Source organism: Phyllostomus hastatus, unplaced genomic scaffold (genome assembly GCF_019186645.2).
Source record: "Phyllostomus hastatus isolate PE091 unplaced genomic scaffold, TTU_PhHast_1.1 phas_contig_210, whole genome shotgun sequence".
NCBI classification, from domain to species: domain Eukaryota; kingdom Metazoa; phylum Chordata; class Mammalia; order Chiroptera; family Phyllostomidae; genus Phyllostomus; species Phyllostomus hastatus.
In genome coordinates this window covers 4,387,918-4,407,908 of record NW_025333737.1, presented here as the reverse complement: position 1 = coordinate 4,407,908, position 19,991 = coordinate 4,387,918, and the positions used below count along the sequence as shown (strand labels likewise).

Sequence of the window (19,991 nt, the reverse complement as noted above, 5' to 3'; positions counted from 1 at the left end):
CAACCACACATTGATGTTTCTCTCCCTCTCTCTCTCTCTCTCTCTCTCTCTCTCTCTCTCTCTCTCTCTCTCTCTCTCTCTCCTTCCCTTTCCTCCCTAAAAATAAATAAATCTTTTTTAAAAAAGCGGTAACTACATGAGGACAGGGGAGAAAGAGCCTTCTAGGCATCTGGCACTTCGTGTACAGAGACCCTGTGAGGGGAGGGAGCTTGGCATGTCTGGGGAACTAAGAGAGATGGGTGCACCCGGTTAGGGAGTCGGGCAAGGAGAGAGGCAGGCAGCACAGCCTGGTGTGAGCAGGGAGCGCACAGGCTGGGTCACGCAAGGCCAACAGGGAGCTGCTCTTACTTCAAGAGCAAAGGGAAGACATTGAAGGCTGGTTCCACCTCTTTAGCCACCCAGTGTACATGGATGTACACATGTTCACATGTTGAAAACACTTAACAAATTATGTTCATATGTTGAAAACACTCTTACATGTTTGCTGGTGGAAGTGTAAATTGATGCAACTTCTATGTAAAGCAACAAATGTATATACCTCCACCCAGCAGTTCCCTTCTAGGAACTCATTGTACAGACGGACTCGGCCATGCGTGGAGTGACATTTGTACTGGGTTATTCACTGCGCTGTTGTCTACAGCAGCAGAAGAATGGAAACCAACCACATGCCTCTCAATAGGAAATTATTTTTTTAACTTTATTTTAATTGTTGTTCAAGTACAGTTTTCTATCTTTTACTCCCATCCCAGCCCACCCACCCAGCCCTCCCCACCTCCCTCCCATTTCCACCCCCCCCCTAGTTTTTGTCCATGTGTCCTTTATACTTGTTCCTGTAAACCCTTCCCCTTTTCCCAATAGGAGATTATTGAAAAAAACTGTGCTGCCTCCATGCACTGGACTAAAATGAACCATTAAAAAAAAAAGAATAATGAAGCCTTTTATGCATTTTTAAAAGAATTCCAAGATATATTATTAAGTTAAAAAATTCAAGTTTCACAGCTGACTTTATAAGTGACTATTGTGTGTGTGAGTTTAAAAGGCAAACAAACCAGGCTCAGGAAAACAGTGAGCACAGCTTTTCTGTGCACAGTGTACCTCCGGGAGGAGACCCAACTAACAGCAGCATCACTTCCCTCCAGAGAGGGGAACCCGCAGCTGGGAAGTGGGCCGGAGACTTTGACAGGGTACCTTCTGAATGTTTGAACCATGCAAACATCTTACCTAGCCTATAACTAAATAAGTTTGCCTAACAATTATTCATTAGCTAAATGAACTAATGAATTAGACAATTAATTTATTATTTTCCCTGGCTAGTATGGCTCAGCGGATTGAGTGCCAGCCTGTGAACCAAAGGGTTGTCAGTTCAATTCCCAGTCAGGGTAAATGCCTGGGTTGCAGGCCAGGCCCCCAGTAAGGGGCACATGAGGCAACCACACATTGATATTTCTCTCCCTCTCTTTCTACTCCCCTTCCCCTCTCTAAAAATAAATAAATAAAATAAAAAAGAAAAAGAAAATTAATTTATTAAACAAATGGCTTCCAGGTGGTGCTCCCCTCTATTTAGAGAAAAACAATTAGGAAGTCCTGGCCCCTGCCCGATTCCCTAACTCCTGGTACAATCCCCATGGGGATCCCCCAACAGAGGAGCCCTTGGGGCCTTTGGGAACATGGGTGGGATGAAAATATTCCAGTCAATTGGCATCATTTCCAGGAAAGATTTCCCTCTTTCATCCCCACACCAGCTTGTCTCGTGGCCCCACAGAGGCGCATCACTCTGAGGCCTTTCCCGAGCTTTTTAAGTTAGGCTTCTTGCTGAAAAGCTGTATTATTGGTCTTTGACGTAGCAAATGGCCCCTAAGATGCAATATCCACATCCCTCCACATTCTCACTAAATACATAGTCTGATATTCCATGCTTCCCTGTATAAAAGTAAGCACCCGAAAGTACTTGCCATATTGGGAAAGCAGCTCAAGGTGGGTAAGGCCAGGATGTCTTGAGTTCCCCGACTGCAACAACCGGAGAGCGTGGTCAGCGAGCCCTGACTACATTCCAGTGCAAAGGGCAGGGACAGCACCGGTACAGGTCTCGGGCCCACTCGCTGTCATCACCCTGGCTTGATAAGGAGGATGAAAGGGAGACCCACAGGCGCACCTCCAGGAGTTCCGTTTCTCTGGGAGGGGGTGGCGAGTGGGTGCCAGGTGCTGATGAAGGAAGGCTGCTGTGAGCTCTGTCCTGGAGTCCCCTCTGGCAGGCCTAAAGCTTGGACCGGGCCAGCGGGTCTGGGAGGGGACGAATAAGTGAAAGGAGCAACAGAAAAGAAAGAGAAGAGGAGGAGAGGGGATCTTCAACTTGCAGGCTGTTTGTGTTACAATGTGACTATTTCTAAACAACCCTGTGGAGAAAGGATTACTGCCTCCCCGACCCCCGCACCTCTCCCATTTTACAGATGAGGAAACTGAGGCTCAGGAAAGTACAGTAACTTGCCTAAGTTCTCACAACTAGCTAGTGCCCAGGTCGGGATATGAGCCCAGGGCTCTCTGGTAACAGCTCGTTCACTTTTTAAGTCAGAAACAAGCATGTAGCTTTTTAAGAACCTGTGCCATCTGGAGAGAGAGGAAGGGGGCAGAGAGAGAGAGAGAGAGAAACATCAGTTACCTTCCATATATGCCCAACCAGGGATCAAACTCACAACCCAGGTCTGTGCCCTGACCAGGAATTCAATCTGCAAACTTTTGGTGTACAGGACAGCACTGCAACCCACTGACCCACATGGCCAGGGCACCATCTTTCTTTTAAATATGGCATCTCAATAGGCTACTTGGTATCTATAAAATATTTTTATTCTAAAGACAAAGGAGATGAATTCCTTCTTTTGTCTTTTCTCCTTACCACGGGTCCACCCATATGAGCTGAATGGGGGAATCTCAAGTCCTTCCGCCAGTCGGGAAGACAGAAGCACAAGGGAGAGAAAGGAACTCGTGTTCAGCAGGACAGGCTCTGTCCGGGGGGCAACTGGTGGTGGCAGGACTCAAGGCAGCATTACCCCAGGGATAGGCCTCCAGACGTGACAGGTTCCCTCGGGCAGGCCTGACGCCCTTGGATAGCAGCTGCATATCACTGCGCAAATTGACCTAGAACTTCCACCATGGACACGCATGCCAGCACGGCAGTGAGAGCGCAAACAAGCACCAGCCAGGGTGCAGACCACAGACATCAGATGCCCTCCTGCGGGCACTGTGCCTGTACAGTGGACACGAGGGAGCAGAGGAGAGGCCCGCCTAAAGAGAAGGTTCATGAGTGGGTGAAGCAAAGACAAGGGAGAAAGCGATTGCCTGACTGCCTATCTGTGCTCATGGCCCCAACATCACCACTCCATGGGATGTGCGGTCAGCTGCATGTGAGGAAAGTGAGGGTGACACCTAAGGAACTCGCCCAAAGTCACTACTGAGTGATAGACCTGGGATCTCAACTCGGGTGCCTGGCTCTGGCGCTCACACTGCCTGACTGTGGATGAGCGAGCCTTCGTCTCCTTCTCATCTGCTTGGAGGCGACTCCGTAAGCCTTCAGTTGGATGCATGTAAGGGCCCCGACCCTGGGTGATTTAAAGCCCACCCACCCAGGCAAACGAGGCAGGCCTGAGGGTGGAAGTCTGGGAACACAGCTCAGGAAGGCTACTGAGGATGGGAGAGGCTCCCCCATGCTTCACACCGTGCCCCCCCCACCCTCAGACCGGCTCTTGGCTCTGACCACCTCTGCGCCCTGCCATGGTTTCCTGCCTCCCCTACCTTGTTGCCTCCACCTGCGCTTCCGGGCGCCTGCCTCCAGTGACCGTGCTCACTGTCCCCTCTGACATCACCGGGGCTGGCGGAGAGCTGCCAACACACTATTAACGAAGCCGTCCCCCTTGCCAGTGCCCTCCTGGACACCCCTCACCAGGGCTGGACACCCACTGCCTGCCTCCTGGGAGAGTCAGCAAACCTGGATTGGCACTGACAGTGAATGGAAGGTCATGGGACCACCCCCAGGAGCCAGTCACAGGCAAGGGACACTGCTCTCCCAAACCCCGGCCCTGAGAACTAGCTCTGTGACCCTGAAAAAGGGCTCAACCTCTCTGAGCTTCCATCTTCTACCTGCAAAGCAGGGCTCCCTAGCAGTTTAGCTGGATGAGTACTCGGCATGCGTTACTCCTCTCCTTGGCCCTCGAGCCAGGTACGGTCATTACTCCGCTGGACAGATGAAAGCCAGGCTGAAAGAGGCGAGGTGAGTTACAACTTGAGTGGCATGGCGATGTGACCCAGGTCTGTCTTTCTCCACCAATTTCTGGCTCACAGGAACCCACACGACTGTTTGCTGGCTTCCTCCCTCCCCTGCTTCCAAGATGGTGGCAAAGGGAGGAAGGGACAGTCGAGACAGATCGCAGGTTCACAGAAGCCTAACCACGTCGCTGCTACACGTTGGTGTTTCTTCTTGGTTCACACAGGCTGCACTCCACTCCTCCGGGGCTCTGTAAACTCCAGGAAGGCAGAGACCTGGGCTCTGCGTCTCCGGGCAGGGAGGGACAGTGTCTGGGAGCGCGGGTGCTTGGCAGGGTGCTGGGCACAGTGGGACTGTGAGGGCTCAGGTGCCCAGGGGAAGGTGGGGAGGGCAACAAGCAGGGACAGGCCAAGTCCACAGACAAATAAGACACGACGGGGAGTGGGCTGGAGAGAGGTGCGTGGAGCACTGCGGGAGCGGAGGAGGGAGTGGGGAGGACGGCTTCCTCAGAGGGATGTGTCCAGTGATGGGCTCTTTGGCTTCATCTTATTTAATTCTCACAAGGGAGGAAACGGAGCTCAAAGTCAACACCCTTGAAAATCCACTGAGCTGGGATTCAAATCCAGCTCTGTCTGGTTCTGAAATCCATGCCCTGTCCTCTACACAGGCTGCCATCCGAGGGGACACCCGCTCCGGGTCTCAAAGAATGACGTCCAGAATAAATGAATCACTTCCACAGCAAAGTGAAGAAACACATTCTCCCCAAATCTCACATCACACCAGCTGGAAAAGCAAAGATAAAGGTCACTGGAGACACGAACATGGCGAGAAGAGACATCTGAGCAAATGTCAGCTTCTTCTGCTGCTGAGTTCCTGCTCTCTCACCAACGAGACCGATGGATGGTCCGGAACTGCTGCTGCTGATTAGTTCCAGGAGCAGTGAAGTCTTCAGGACAGCTCCACTCTGAGCCTCAGTTTTGTTTTTTATACTGCAGGACAGAGATCATTAGAAGTGGGTGAGGGAAGCGATGGGAGAGGGAGGACCAGGGACATCCTGAGAACTGTGGCCATCTAGGCCGCAGGCGTCCCCTGCAGGGGCCTCTTGAAGGTGGTGGAATCTCTAGTTGGTGCCGGGTTCCCCCCTTTCTTCTCTACTGGGAACGGGGTTGGGAGGAAGGCTAAGACAGACACTGGGGAGTTAGAATTAAACGTAGTGGCATGCCCATCGTTCCATTTAAGAGGAATCTTGTTTGGGGGGAAAACCACCTCAGGTAGAGGGGGAACCTCAGAAGCCATCTAGCCCAATCGGAGTTTTAAGAAATGAATCCTGGACCCAGTATCTGCAGATTCTGACTGAGAAGAACAGGAAGTGGGGCATGTTCCAGCTCTCTAGGTTTTCTAACGCCAAAGTGTCAGGACCAGCAAGCTGGTCTGTATTCCTGACTCCCTCCCTTTCTCCGCCAAAACAGACACTTTAATGTTTCCTTAATAACCCTGCCTCAGTGTGGATACTTACAGAGACAGGGAGCTCACTACCTCCCCGCCACCCCCTGCCCCAAACAGTTCTCTCTTGCTTTGTCACCACTGCTTCCAGTGAGACTGCTCTCTTCCTTCTTCCTGCTGCCCCATCTCGGCGTATTCAGTACCGCTAGGCAAAAATTTGCTCTTAGGAATTAAGGGTGCGTCCCCCCTCCTCCAACACACACACCAATGCAATCAGAAGGGCATCTGCCATCCAGGACATTTTGGCTCCCAGAGGCTGGGAGCAGCTGGATTATTCTCAACGGTGGAGCAGAGGCGACCCCTGTTGGCCACGGAGATTACAGCTCACGGTGTCAGAGCCCAGTGCTTACTTTGTTCATGATCCAGTCGGCATCTTCAATGGCTCTTTTAATGATCTGCTGGATTCTCTCAGGATTGTCTTCATCTGAATGAACCCGGAAACTCTGAAAGTTTAAGCATAAAAAAAATATGACGGCAAAATCCACAGGCCCAGCAGCTCCAGAGCACCAGTCCCAGGCCAGGCACACTGCGGGCGCTTTACATTCAGCATCTCACTCACCCCTCCCTGGAGAGCTGGGATTCCACCTAGAGATGAGGACACAGAGGCTCGGAAGTCTTAACCTGCTGCTAAGCAATGATGTCAGCATTTGAATCCTGGTCTAACTGACTGCATACTCCTGCCAACAGGACAGTTGTGAGAAGGAAGAATGGCCCCACGTTACCCCTAAATCAGGCTGGGCCCAAAGGTTATCAGGCAGAGGGAAGGGGTGGTCAGTAGAAGGCCTAATGGAAACTTCCATCCCTGTGTTTCATTTGCTCCTGCCAAGAAACTGCTTTCACTAGGGCGAGATTTCTGCTTGGCTTCACAGTGGGGAAGAATGGGGCTTCTCCTGGCCCATGCTGGAAAGCCGTAGAGAAGGCAGGGGCTGTGGAGAGGGTGGTCTGGGGAAATCCAGCCAGGTCCAGTGCAGAGCCCAGGCTGCTGCTGGCTTTTGACAAGATGTGCACACTGGAGAAGCAGCCTGAAGTTTAGGTTCACACAGGGCACTCAGGGCCTTGCAAAAGTACAGACACCTCTTCTTCCCTGTTACTCTGGACTGCACACCTCCCCCTTCCTGTCTTTAGGAGCACTCACCTCAAGTGCTCACCTCCAGGAAGTCCTCCTTGACTCCCTCAGGCAATACCTGCTCCCTTCTCCATATTTCCACATCCCTCTGTTGCTTCCTCTATCTTTTTACTTTCCATATTATATGTGTATTCATTTTAGTTTTTCACTTTTTATTTGTAAGTAATTTCTAACCTATAGAAAAGCTGCCAAGAACAAAACAATTTGCCTTCAGAATCACCGACTGTTAACATTTTGCCACATTTGCTTCACCCTTCTCTTTACCTGTGTTTGTTTAAAAGTTTCAGGAGCATTTAAAAGTTGCAGACAAGCTCTTAACCAACACTTAGGTGTGCATTTCCTAACAACAAGGCATTCTCTTGACAACCACAGTAATCGAATTCAGAAAATGTAACATTGATACAGTGCAGCTGTGTCTCTCTAATTTATAGCCCATGTTCCAATTTCATGAATTTCCCCAATAATATCCTTTACAATAATTGCTCTCTTCTGGTTCAGGATCGAATCTGGGATCATGGGTTACATTCAGCAATCACATCTCTTCAGTCCCCTTTAAAACAGAGTGGTCCTTGCGCCTTTCTTTGTGTTTCGTGACATTGACGTGATGACAAGAACAGGCCAGTTGTGCGGTAGATGGCCCCTTGGTCTGGGTTTATTGACGTTTTCTCGTGGTTAAATTCAGGTGAGCTTGGATGACAGAAACACCTGTCAAAATGATGATATGTCCCACACCGTTTCAACTATCCATCCAGCTGCCTAATTCAAGGCCTGGCACAGAGCTGGGGCCGGATGATGCATCCATCCTCTGTTTCCTGAACAAAATCCAAGGGAAGAGCTGGGCTGCCCAGCACTGATTTCTGGTGGCTCTTACTGAACTGCCCCCTGAAAGACCATCCCTGCCCCTGCCCCTGCCCCTGCCCCTGCCCCTGCCCCTGCCCCTGCCCCTGGCTCCTGACTCCATAATAGGCCCTGTGTTACAGGAAGCACCCCCAACCCCAGCCCCAGAACACCCTGCTCCCACCTGCCTGACAGCGTGTTTGTAATGCTCCTGCATGCCCTTGGTGGGCAGCTGCCGGCAACAGCGCAGCAGGTATCGGTAGAGCTGCAGGGGCCTCTGGACCAGCTCTGCCCCCGGGAGTGGGGCCATCTGCAGACCGTCTGTCCCTGGAAAACACAGAGCGTCACTCCTCAGGCATCAGGCCGTGACTCTCAGCCCTGGCCCCCAGGTTCCAGTGCTCTGCGCAGTGGACTGGGCATTCAATCTTGCAGAAGTCTCAGCCCAGAGCAGGCCAGCAAGGAACAAAAGTGAGATGTTCAGCCTCATCCTAGCATCTTCTTTCTGGACCCCAACCTCAGGTAGCGGGTAAGGAGGTATCACTGGCAGGCAGAGCAGAGGATACAAGCAGGAAAAGCCTGCATTAAAATTGCTGAGAAAACATCTAACCTCAAACAACAGCGGGCAGGGTGCCCAAGGTCCGAACCTCGCTACTCAAAGCGCAGCCAATAGCATCCACATCATCTGAAAGCGTGTTAGAAATGTAGAGTCTCAAGCCCCACCCCGGACTGACTAGACAGAACCCGCACTGTAATCGGATGCCCAGGAGATTCACATGGACGTTAATGTCTGAGAAACACAACCCTGGAGCGCTCTGCACGATTTCATTTTACTGTGCGTTATAAACAGGAATAATAATGAACTTTTGTTCTGTCCTATATGCTTTACATGTGATTAATGCACACATGAAAAAAATCAGCGCAGAGAGGTCTGACAACCTGCCCAAGGTCACACGGCTGGTAAGGATAGAGCTGTGATGTGAACCCAGATGGGTTCCAGAGCCCAGATTTTTTTTTTAATTTTTAAAGCTTGATTTCAATGTGGTTAACATACAATCACATATTTAAAGTGTACAATTTGGTAAGTGTTGACATACATACACAACTAAGAAACCATCATCACAATCACTAGAGTGAACATCTCCACCCCACGTGTCCTTGAGTCACTGTGACCCCTCCCTCCTGCCCTCGCCACCCTGCCGCCCCAAAGCAACCTCTGCTCTCTGTCACTACAGATGAGTTTGCGTTTCCCTGAGTTTTACATAGAAGAATCGTATGTCATGTACTCCCATGTGTCTGCAGAACCCATACTTGCATGCTTCATATTTATAATGGCTCTTTCCAAAGAACGCGCAACTCTGATCTGGCCCCCTATTTTTCAAAGTAGGAAACTCAATTAAGAGCACAGGTACTTTTTCCCAACAGTAGATTCTAGAACATAAGGATCTGTTAAGGTTCCAGTAAGTATCTCCCAGTCCATAACTGTCTCCTCCTTTATGCTCACTGCCCTGTGGGCTCCCACAAGGACCTCTGCCACGGCATCTTCCCTGGTGTCCCTGCTTCCAGCCTGTCACTTCCCAGTCTCCTCCGGACCGATGCCTGGGCTCATCCCACAGTCGGCCACGAAGACCTTCTCCCAGCCCCCAAAACGGCAAGTAAGCCACCTCTCGGTGCCTTTGCGCATGCAGCTCCCTGGGCATGGCACACCCTTCTGCTCTCCATGTGAGGAACTCATGTTTATCCTTACAGGTCCAGCTCATTGTCACTTCCTCTGGGAAGCCCTTCCTGACTGTCCTTCCCGGGGGCCGGCAGTGCCCTGTTTATGGAGCTGACACAGTGCTTCCCACGCTGCCAGGGATTCATCCGCTGCCAGGCCTGTGGAGCCTGGCCCAGGCCCCAGCGCTTGGTGCCCTGTTTATTGAACTGGACTGAATGGAATCTGCTATCTTTTCTGTACAGATTTCCCCTCTGTGACAGAGAAGCTCACTATGTTCCAAATGAAGGAGCCAAAAGACCAAGATTAAGTGACTGGCCTTAGTTTTAAAGTAACATTTGAAAATAAAAATAAAAAAACAACCCCTCTCCCTCAAAAATAAAAAAAGGAAGAACCGGAATTCTAAATCTATCAGAGGTCCTGAAACTAAGAAAAGAAACACACTGAACAGCATTAATTTCAGAGGCTCCTTCCCTCCTTTTGCAGCATGTTATCTTCCTGGCAACAATAAATGTCTGTCTCCACAGCTAAGTTTGCCAATTGCTCATGGTATTCTGGGCTCTAGCTCTGACCCTGGGGTGGGCAGGTGGTTATCTGCCCCCCACCACCCATCCTCCCTTCTGGTAACAGCCCCGGATGTGCAGCTGGTGATCTGCTCTTGGCCAGGTCTCAGCCCACAAGGTCTGGGTGGAGCCCCACTCCAAGCCTGACCAATCAGAGGCCCGCATCCAGGGGTCACAGGGATTAGTTCACAGATGGGCACATGATGGGACCTGAGTGAATCTCAACACCTCTGCAGGAGTGACTGGAAAGGACTCAGTTCTTTCTGTCTAGACCTGATACGTACGTACGGAGAGGACTTGTTCTCTCTCAGGGAAGCCATCTTGCCTCCCCTGGAAGCCTGAGACTGAAGCCACAGCAGAAGGCAGAGCTGGGAATCTGAGCAAAACCTAAGTCTGAAGAACTCGTCTGAGCTCTAAGACCATACACCTGAAGGCAGTCCCACCCCTAGACTTCTCAATGATCCAAGACAATCCCAGTTGCCAAAGCAGCTTGGGTTTGTTTCATCGCTTGCAACCAAAAGCGTCTGAACTAATCGGAAAATCTCAATCTCCCAAATTCCTCCTGCACAACGAGCTGAGGGGCTCAGCTCTAAGGAAGGGTGCAAACTGGGCAGGGGTCCCAAGGTCCTGGTGCCCCCAATATCAACCTGCCAGTCTGACTAGCCGCGCTTCAGCCCAACACACTGAGGGGAACCCCATCCAATGGGGCAAAGACTTTCAAGTGGCCCCGGAGAGGACATACCACTGAAGCCCCCAATCTGATGGGCAGATTCCACTGGCAGGCTTCCCCAAACTATATAGAGTGCTAATCAAATATTGTAAAATGCTAATGGTGTACCAGATGGCTACCAGCTGCTGTCTTCAAAATTAACATTTGGAAAGAGCACAACTTTGTTTCATTACTTTAAGCCCAAGCAATACTTAGAAACCAACCAGCAAGTATGGGCGGGAGATTATTTTCAGCTCAATTATAATTCTTAGTCATTCTCAGTAATAACTAGCAGAGAATGCATGTGTGGGTCTGCTCAGAAGAATCAAACGAAACATGTTTTAATTTAATTTAAAGTGTGGGTTTGCTATTATTTAAGGGGCAATGAACTTCACAACATAATATCATTGCTAAAACTAATAATATCATTGTAGTCAAACACTGTGGCCCTGGAACACTCACTTTGCATATCCTGCACCTTGTACTTGACCTTAACCTCTCCACTTGGGCTCCCTGCCACTGGGAAGGTTCTGCCATCGTCCCAGGCAACCAAACCCCACCCATTACAGAGCCGACCCAGCCTTTTCCTTCTCCCTCAATCCCCATGTCAGCAGTCTCTAAACCCTATCGAATCCTACCTCTAAATGCCCCCTCAAATCTATCCCCTCCTCTCTGTTCCCACGGCACACCCTTGGTTAAGGCTTTTATCACAGCTCACGTGGACAACCCCAGGAGTTCCCAGCAGGTCTCCCTGTCTCCCGATCTACTCCCCTCCCAACATCCCCCATCACTCCTCCACCTGCCAGGCACGCCGACGCGCCACCTATATAGTTCCTTTAATGACAACAACCACACAACCACACAACAACTACAACCACTTACCATTACTACTACAGCTCCCTTACTGAACAGTTGTCATGTGATAGGCCCTATTCTAAACAATGCACATAAATTAACTGATTTTAATCCTCACAATAACGTTTCAAGAGGGTACCATTATGCTCTCCTTTTACCAATACCAAAACAGAGGCAACAAGAAGGCCGGAAATTTGCCTGAGGCCACACAGCTATGAGTGCAGAATCTCGATTTCCACCCAGGAAGTCTGGTTCCAGAGGCCATGGCAGGTGCAGCCTAGAACACTGGCCCCATCCCGCAACTGGACTCTGACTCACCCTGCAGTTGGCATTCGTGGTTCTTCCTAATGACACTCCCCCCCCCGCCCCCGCATACAAACCCTAACTTCTTTTTAAGAGGTGACTTCTTCCCCTGGAGTTTGGCCTGCTGAAACTGTCACCAGCAGCTCCATCTCACCCAGCCACAAGAAGAGCATTAGACTCATGCCAGGCCAATTGAGCACTGGGTTCTTGAACAGTGTTACACAGAGCCTGAAAATGAGTTCATGCGCCCCCTCAGTAGCGTGTCTGATCAGCCTCCTCCTGCTCTGAACTGTCCTTAAAGTTCCCGCTGCCTGGCCTTCTGGAAACATCTAGATTCCTGCATGGTTCCCCAGCCTCCTCCCTTGATTCTGGGAGCTCCTAACACGCTCCCAGTACATTTCTCTCTGGTTGTATCTTCCTGCCTCCTCTTGCGCCACACAGAACTAGACTCCCCCCCTCGCTTGTGTGCCCACTGCTTGTTGCACCTGCTTAGGTCACAGCAGGATGGCCCCGCGCTCCAGTTCGCCCCTCCATCTCCCCCGCCAGACCAAGCTCCAGGAGGGCCAGCGCTGTCAGATCCCTCCCCTCCGTTCCCTTGATGTCCCACACACGGGGGCCTCCTCCGTAAATGCTTGCCGACCGATCAACCTCCAAATCTGACCAGTCCCCCACACCTGAGAAAGCAAACAACAGCTCAACCTTCTTCCTGCCTTCAGGTCCTGGGGACCCAAATGTGCCTGAGACGGATCCACGCTCCTGCCCACTGTGAAGTGACGGCCTCCGCCCTCACAGCGCCCTCCCCCTCCCGCCCACCCACCCCAAGCCTGTTCCCGTGTCCTCAGCCTCCCTGCAACCAACCGGCAAGCGACACCTCAGTCTGGAGAGGCCATCAGACAGGAATATCCTCAAGTCTCCCCACCATGAAACGCATCCCCACCTGAGAGCGGACGGGCACACTGGCACACTAAGCATGGTGCTGGGCACCTTTTACAACAATCCTCTGACCAAAAGCACTGCCCCCACGTTGCAGCCGTGAAGACTGAGGCCGGGATGCAGAACTGGGGAGTGGCAGCGCTGGGGTGTGAACTCTCAGAGCTGCAGCCTCCCTGAGTTCTCGGAGGAAAGGGGCCCTTCCTTTTCCTAGGCTCCGCTGCACTCTCAGGGCTGCTCTCCTGGGTGAATCCAATACCCTTCTGACGTGTGTCCTTTCAGTCCTTCCCTATGCTCAGCCAGAATGAGCCCCTAGAAACAAAATTCATCTCTGAGAGCCTTGCTAGATGGCTTTCAGTGGCGCCCACAGAACAAACTCTGGGTCGTTGGTATATATGACGCACACCTTTGTGTGCCGGCAGGAGGGGAATGGTGTTCTAGGCCTTCCCCAGGCAGCCGCCAGTCTCTGGCCCATCTGTAACCAAGTCCCCACGCACTCTGCCCTCTTCCTGCCCTCTGTCTCCTCTGTCACTTAGCTACTGCTATGGTCCCTGGCACATAGTGGTCACTTGATAGAGGGGTGTCATAGTGAGTCCTCCCTCTCCCCGACAACTTAGAAGCCGTCCTCCTGTCCCCTGAAGACTGAGTGGACCAGTGAAAGCACGTGGGCGCCAAGTCACGGTAAGAGTGACGTGAGCATTGAAGAGGAGAACTCACACCTGCTCAGGGCAGCAGCTCCCTAAAGTGAGGTCTCTCTCCCCAGGCCTTCTCCACCCCTGCAAAGGCAGCGTAGGGGGGAAACAATATGTTGTGATGCCCTTTTAATGCTTCTATCCAGAATTAAAGGGCTTGTTCCAAGAAGCCTCCGCTGCAACGTGAGACCGGGGGAGTTTGTGGAGTCCACTGATTCAGTTAGCTCTGGACACCTCAAAGAAAAAAAATACAGCTTTTTTTCTTTTAAATCACATAAAAGATCAGGTGAAGTTCATTTAGCTTTTTCCTGAATCAGAACTGAGTCCAGGTCATTCAGCCTTTCGTGGATTAGAAAGGTATAAAAACACCTAAGGTAGCATGGCTTGGCTCCTAGTGGGCTCTCAGTAAAAGGTGTTAACTGAGTGAAGAGAAAAATAGTCCAAAGTAGGCAGTCTTTCCAAACCGGAACACCGCGGAGCTGAAAACCACCTTCCCCCACCCGGTGTAAGAGAAATCTCTCCCTCCACATCCTTGGCAGCCCAGGGTGTCAGAAAATCCTTTTGTTTCTGAGCTCAAATCTGCTCTGCAAAATTCTACTTATTGTTCTGAGCTCTGCCATCTGGGCAAAAGTCTCTGCTGACCAAGTCTAGTCTTTCCTTATTCAAAGTCGAGGACCCCAGCCCTCCAGTCATTTATATTCCAGGATAACTACCTCGCAGGTGCTATGATGCCTCTCTGAACGCTTCTCCAACCCACTCTGGACACACCCCTCCCCCTCACGATTGATCTCACCCTTAAAGCCACAGTGTGCTGTGTTCTGACCAGCTCCATGGGCACTGGAGCTCAGGTGGCAACGCCACCTCCTCCACCGGGAATCCAAGGAATGCCACTCGGACAGCACTCTCTGTCTGGGCCCTTCCGCAACCCTGGCATTCAGCTCAAAGGCATCTTTTCCTCCATGATCGGTTCTTTTTTTGTTTTCCATGAACGAGGCTTAAGTCTCCTTCCCCACCTGGGATTTTGCCAGGTCAGTCCAGAGTGCCTGGGGTCTGCCACAATCTCCGGGGCACCTGATGCTGTCTGATATCCCGTTCAGCTCCATGCAGCACAACGAAAGCACAGACGGTCACACACCAGGTCCTAATGGGGTTCAATGAGAGCGAGACTAACCCCAGCAGGCTGTGTCAGTCACCCATACAAGGTCATTCAGAGCATCTAACACGTGTGTGGCTCTGGACTCAGCCCTGGGACCAAAGACAAAAGGCCTGATGTGTCACTGAGCAGCCCTGTCCCGAACCTCCTGCAAAGCTGATGGCATGTCTTACTAGCTACCACGTGCCAGGTAGATAGTGAAAGCTTTACATGTGTTATCTGTCATGTGTCCTCACAATGGCCTTACACGGTGCTATCAGTACCCATTCTATAGGTGAGGGAACTGGGGCTCTGAGAGGCCACACGGCTAGGACGTGCTCAGGTCCATTTGATTCTGAAGTCCATGCCCTGGCCTGCCTCTAGCACCACCTGCCGTGTCCCTTTGGAACCACCCACACAGCGCTGCCCAGAGCAGGCTGAAGACCTCACAGAGAACCTGCCCCGCCCCCCCGGGGGACTCGCTCAGGACCCCGGCCAAGCAGCCACGAAAGCACCTGATTGCTCTGTTATTCGGCACTTATTTTCCAACTTTCTTCATTACAACTTTCTTCATGCTTTTCAAAAACCCAAGGAGCACTGTCTATAACTTCCCCCTGAATACAGAATGAAAAAAAGTCACAAGGCTGATGTAAATTACACAAAGAAAAGGAGGGGCTAAGGATTTGCTTAAAAAGCTCTTAGGATACCCAAAAGAGAATACAACAGAATAAAGGAAAAGAGTGAAAATAAAGCCACAAAGGAATTCCTGGGAGCCAGTGGTAGCAATGGCACAGATGCTGAGAAACAGGCCTATGGCCCCATTTAGCCCCACTGTCTCTTTCCCTCGCCTGTGCCCTGACAGAGGGCACCTAAACATAAAGCTAGGGATGGGGGGCATCCTATATTTAAAGAAAGAGAGAGAATGGAATGAAACTACAGAAACATAACCAGAAATTATGCCCTACTGAGCACCAATACAAGCTAAATTAAGCCTGCATAGGCCATTGTTTAAATATGCAATTATTCTTCTCGATGAGGAAAGTCACAATATGGGACCGAAGAGGATCTACTCCCCCCGACTCCAGGGCTCCAGCCTGCACATGCACATTCCCCCAAGCAAGGAATGGGGCGGCTATCCGTACTCCCTGGTCCCTCTGCTACATGGTCTAGGCCCTCAGGGCACACCCTCCATGTCCCTCACCCCTCCACCATCCCCAAACCCACCCACCTCATCCCCGAGCACCACCGTGGTTCCCATGTCTCCTTCACACTGTCCCAATCCCTCCCAGTCAGTCTCTCTCCTTCCAGTCCAACCCCCACAGTGCCACCCAAAGACACATCCTGAAGAACACACCCTGTCACTCCCCTTCTCCAAAACCCCCGGTGGAGCACTCCTTACGCGTGGCCTCCCAAAATCTGGTTCAGCTTCTCTCATCGAACTCATCTCTTGCGGCCCTTACCACACGTCCTGCATTTTAGTAACACTCTGAACTTGGAGGTTAAGTTCATGAACTTTAGGATCAGACAGTCTGGGTTCAAATTCTGGCTCCGCTACTTGTCATTTGTGGGACCTTGAGCAAGTTTCTTAACGTCCATCTCAGAGTTTGCTGCACATCTGTCAGCGGGGCCACTAATAGTATTTCCTGCCCAGAATCACTGTGAGGGTTAAGTAACGCTCCTGAACCACTCAGCACAGTGCCTGGCACTCACTGTGTGCTTACTAACTGTTCATTGTTATTGTTAATAACATCTCTGAAATGTGCTTTTCAATACCTCTTTGTCCCACTACCTTAAATTCTTTACCTACCTCAAGAATTCCACTTTATCCTTAAAGATCCAGTGCCTATGTTAGCTCCTCCATGCTGCCCACACTCCTGTAATGGGGTCACATCATACTGTGCTATAACCATCTGTGTAACAATGTGACGGAAAAGCATAGGGCAGGTTTGAGCACAAACAATCCTGGTTTGTGCCCTGGCTGGGTAGCTCAGTTGGTTAGAGCATCATCCCAATACACCAAGGTTGCAGGTTTGATCTCTGGTCAGGGCACATACAAGAAACAACCAATGAATAAATAAATACATGGAACAACAAATTGATACCCCCTCCCTTTCTCTCCCTTCCTCTCTCTCTCTAAAACCAATAAAAATTCTTTTTAAAAGAAAGAAAAAGCCTGGGCTGGTGTGGCTAAGTGGATTGAGCACCGGCCGGCTTGTGAACCAAAGGGTCGCCAGTTCAATTCCCAGTCAGGACACATGCCTGGATTGCAAACCAGGTCCCCAGAAGGGGGTGCACGAGAGGCAACCAGACATTAATGTTCCTCTCCCTCTCTCCCTCCCTTCCCCTCTGTCTAAAGATAAATAATTAAATATTTTTAAAAAATAAAACAAAATACAAACAAATAAACCTGGCTTAGGAGCCTACCTCTTCCATTTACTAGCTATGCGATCCTGAGCAACTTGCTTGGGACTTCTGCCTCCTGCTCTGTGTCCTGGAGAACAGAAAATGCGCCTCATGTGGAGAGGGGTTGTAAAGACCAAGAAAGAGAACCTAAGTAAAGTGCCTAGCACAGGGGTTGGTACACATTAGGTGCCTGAACAAACATCTTACCCTTTCCTACTCTACCTGGCCATGTTCCTTGCAGACTGTAACTTTCTGGAGTGTAGAACTCACATTGCATTAGATACCCCTCCACAGTTAACAGTGCTCAGAACATAACAAAAACCCAATAAATGTGTTGATTGATTCCCTCTTACCAGAAAGGAAACGAAAGCCAGGAGGAAAGTGACTATCCTGAAGTCACAAAGCCAGTGAGTGGCAGAGCCACGTCTCAAACTCAGGTTCTTTGGGTCTGAATCCTCAGCTTTTTCTATCACACCTTGCTATCTCAAGGCTAAGGTGTCAAGTTATATCTGACAGCCCAAACTGCCCTGGGCCATTACTGGTTTCAAATACACATGGGGAGCTATTCTAGCCAAAGCAAATCAGAAAAACTGTGCAAAAGGCAAACATGTTTGTCTCAGACTGAAGCAACCAGCAACCTAAACTGAATCACTGCTCATGTTAGAGCGCTCTGTGCCAATGGCCTCCCGCACACCGGCCACAGCACATCGCGCTGGTTTGAGGGCAAAAGAAGAGGACTACTATTTGTATGCCTACCAGGTGTCAAACACTGGGGGAGGGACTTCACAGGGATGACCTCATCTACAACCCTGCTCCTCCCACATTGCAGAGAGAAAAAAACTGAGGCTCAAGGATACACAGAACTAGGTGAGAGCCACAGCTGGGCTTTGTACCCACATCTCGGCCTTCCTAACTCAAGCTCTTTCTACACACACCCAGGGCGTGTGTGAGAGGACCCTTGAGCTGAAAGCTCCTGGTTTATCCTTTTCTTCTCCCCACCTCCACCCAGCCTCTTTGCTGGTCCCCATATACCCAAGCATTCTTTCAGGCTGCCCACATGGGCCACACCATCTGCCCCTCTATGTATCCAAGTCTCACTGAAGAGGGCTTCCTTGACCACACTATGGTTCCTCCTATTTACCTTCATGACACTCTTCACTACCCAAATTATAGTTGCTTCTGTTTGTATTCCCCCACGGAAGGTAAGCTCTATAAGAGCAGGGAGTTTATCTAGCTGTATCTCTAGTAAAGTGCCTGACATACAGTAGGAACCCATGAGCACATGTGTTAAAATACTAATCGCTGAGCACCAACAAGGTGCTAGGTGCCACAGATGCAGAAAAAAACAAGACAGCCCCTGACCCCATAGAACTTGCACTTAACAAGCGGAGATAACAAAAACCACTTATTCAACTATAACTAAATGCTAAAAGTGGAATTCAGGTCCTGGAGACTGGCTCATGGGGTCCCTCATCCAGCCAAGGGTCAGAGAAGTTTTCTTAAGAGAGGGACATTTAATCTGAGGTCGGGAGGAAGAGGAGGATCTGGCTGGAGGAAGGTGAACATGGAGGGGTGGTGAAGGCAGAGAGAGCAGCCCGCAACCCACATGCAGGCCTAAGGGAGGGAGGGACTGCCATGCCCACAGGAGCCCCCAGAGGCAGGGAGGGAGAGCAAGAGCAAAGAGGATACTGTCTAGGAAGGTGAGGTCAGATTCAGAAGGGTCTGGTAGGTGGTGAGGAGTTCAAATTAGTCCTACAGCCCATCAACTGACAGATAAATACAACAGGGTACCTTCATACAATGGAATATTATTTTATAATTGAAAAGAAATGATACACGCTACAACATGGGTGAACCTTGAAAACGTTACACTAAGTGAAAGAAGCGAGTCACAAAGTACCAAATGTATGATTCCATTTATGAGAAATGTGCGGAGTAGGCAAATCCATAGACCCAAAATAGCTTAGTGCTTACTGGGGCTGGAAGGGATGGGAGATTGTGATGGTGACAACTAAAGGGGGGGTTTCTTTGGGGGGAGGGTAATGAAAATGTTCTAAAGTTGATTATAGTGCTGGATGATGCTCAAATGTGTGAACGGACCAAAAGACATTCAATTGTGCACTTTAAATGGGTGAATTGTATGCTATGCAAAAGCAAACGAAATAAAAGATTAGTCTTAAGAGCTAAGGGATCTCAGCCACTGAGTGATTTGATCTGTTATTCAGAAGCATACATCAAAATGTGAAGGTTACTCCGGGTAAGCTCGCTCACGAGGTGCTCCAGGCAGATGGACCATGCAGGAGCCATATCTTGTTAAAAAGGGGAAATCGAGGCCGACCACCGAGTGTGCGCCAGACAATGAATATTTTACTAGTGGGCCTGGCAGCCGAGCATCGCGGAGACGCCTGGAGATCCCTGGGCTCCCTGTGGCACCCCCATAGACCTGGGTCTTCTCCGCAGCTCCGAGCCGCCCGGGAGAGGCCTGCTACAGGCCTGGAGCATCCGAGAATAGCGCTCGGGGGAACCCAGCTCTCCAGAGACACGGAAGAAGGCCAGGGGTTGGACGAATCGCTAGGCCTTCCACGGGCCACGCAGAGCCGAGGACGCCCGAGGCTTCACATCCCCAGCCCGCCCGTCACCCTGCGAGACCGAGCCCTGCACACCCACCCGTGCCCCCGCCCTCCGCCGAAGCAGCGCGGCTCACCCGCCTCCACTGGGAAACGTCAACCCCGGACGCGGCGGACGCGAGGCCACAAGTGCGCCTGCGTCTCCGGATCAGCTCAGCACCGCCCCCGCCTGGTCACTGTGCGCCGAGCGCCCTCTGTCGGCCGCGCGAGGAACTCGGGGTCTGTTTATAGGGGAACGAAATACGCCGTTTCTAGTGGGTGCCCCTTCCCTAATCGGACCCTATCCAGTTGAAAAAGAAAGCTGTTCCACTGACAGCCTTCTTACGCTAGCACCCACGCTTCCTT

At 50.8% G+C, this 19,991-nt stretch overlaps 1 protein-coding gene across 3 annotated transcripts; it reads right to left on the bottom strand.

The window, feature by feature from the left end:
- Positions 1–1,498: 1,498 nt before the first annotated feature.
- On the bottom strand, positions 1,499–19,802 carry LYRM9 (LYR motif containing 9). Of its 3 annotated transcripts, XR_006785425.1 has the most exons (5): positions 19,724–19,802; positions 7,906–8,048; positions 6,109–6,201; positions 5,141–5,244; positions 1,499–5,038 (listed from the first exon to the last, which is right to left on the bottom strand). XR_006785425.1 is itself a non-coding variant. In XM_045837144.1 (4 exons), exons 2-4 carry the CDS (start codon positions 8,029–8,031, stop codon positions 5,227–5,229), a joined length of 237 nt encoding a protein of 78 aa, XP_045693100.1. In that variant the 5' UTR covers positions 8,032–8,048; positions 19,724–19,802; the 3' UTR covers positions 1,499–5,226. The 3 variants fall into 3 exon arrangements, 2 of the variants coding, with proteins under 2 accessions (XP_045693100.1, XP_045693101.1); XM_045837144.1 differs by having other exon boundaries at positions 1,499–5,244; XM_045837145.1 differs by having other exon boundaries at positions 1,499–5,244; positions 19,687–19,741.
- Positions 19,803–19,991: the final 189 nt, after the last annotated feature.

What these genes read in the sequence shown, in the direction of transcription:
- LYRM9 (XM_045837144.1), bottom strand. Translation starts at nt 8,031, where the DNA reads ATGGCCCCACTCCCGGGGGCAGAGCTGGTCCAGAGGCCCCTGCAGCTC. An exon ending in ACAAACACGCTGTCAGGCAG is followed by an intron (nt 6,202 to 7,905) that starts GTGGGAGCAGGG and finishes TTAAACTTTCAG; the next exon opens with AGTTTCCGGGTTCATTCAGA.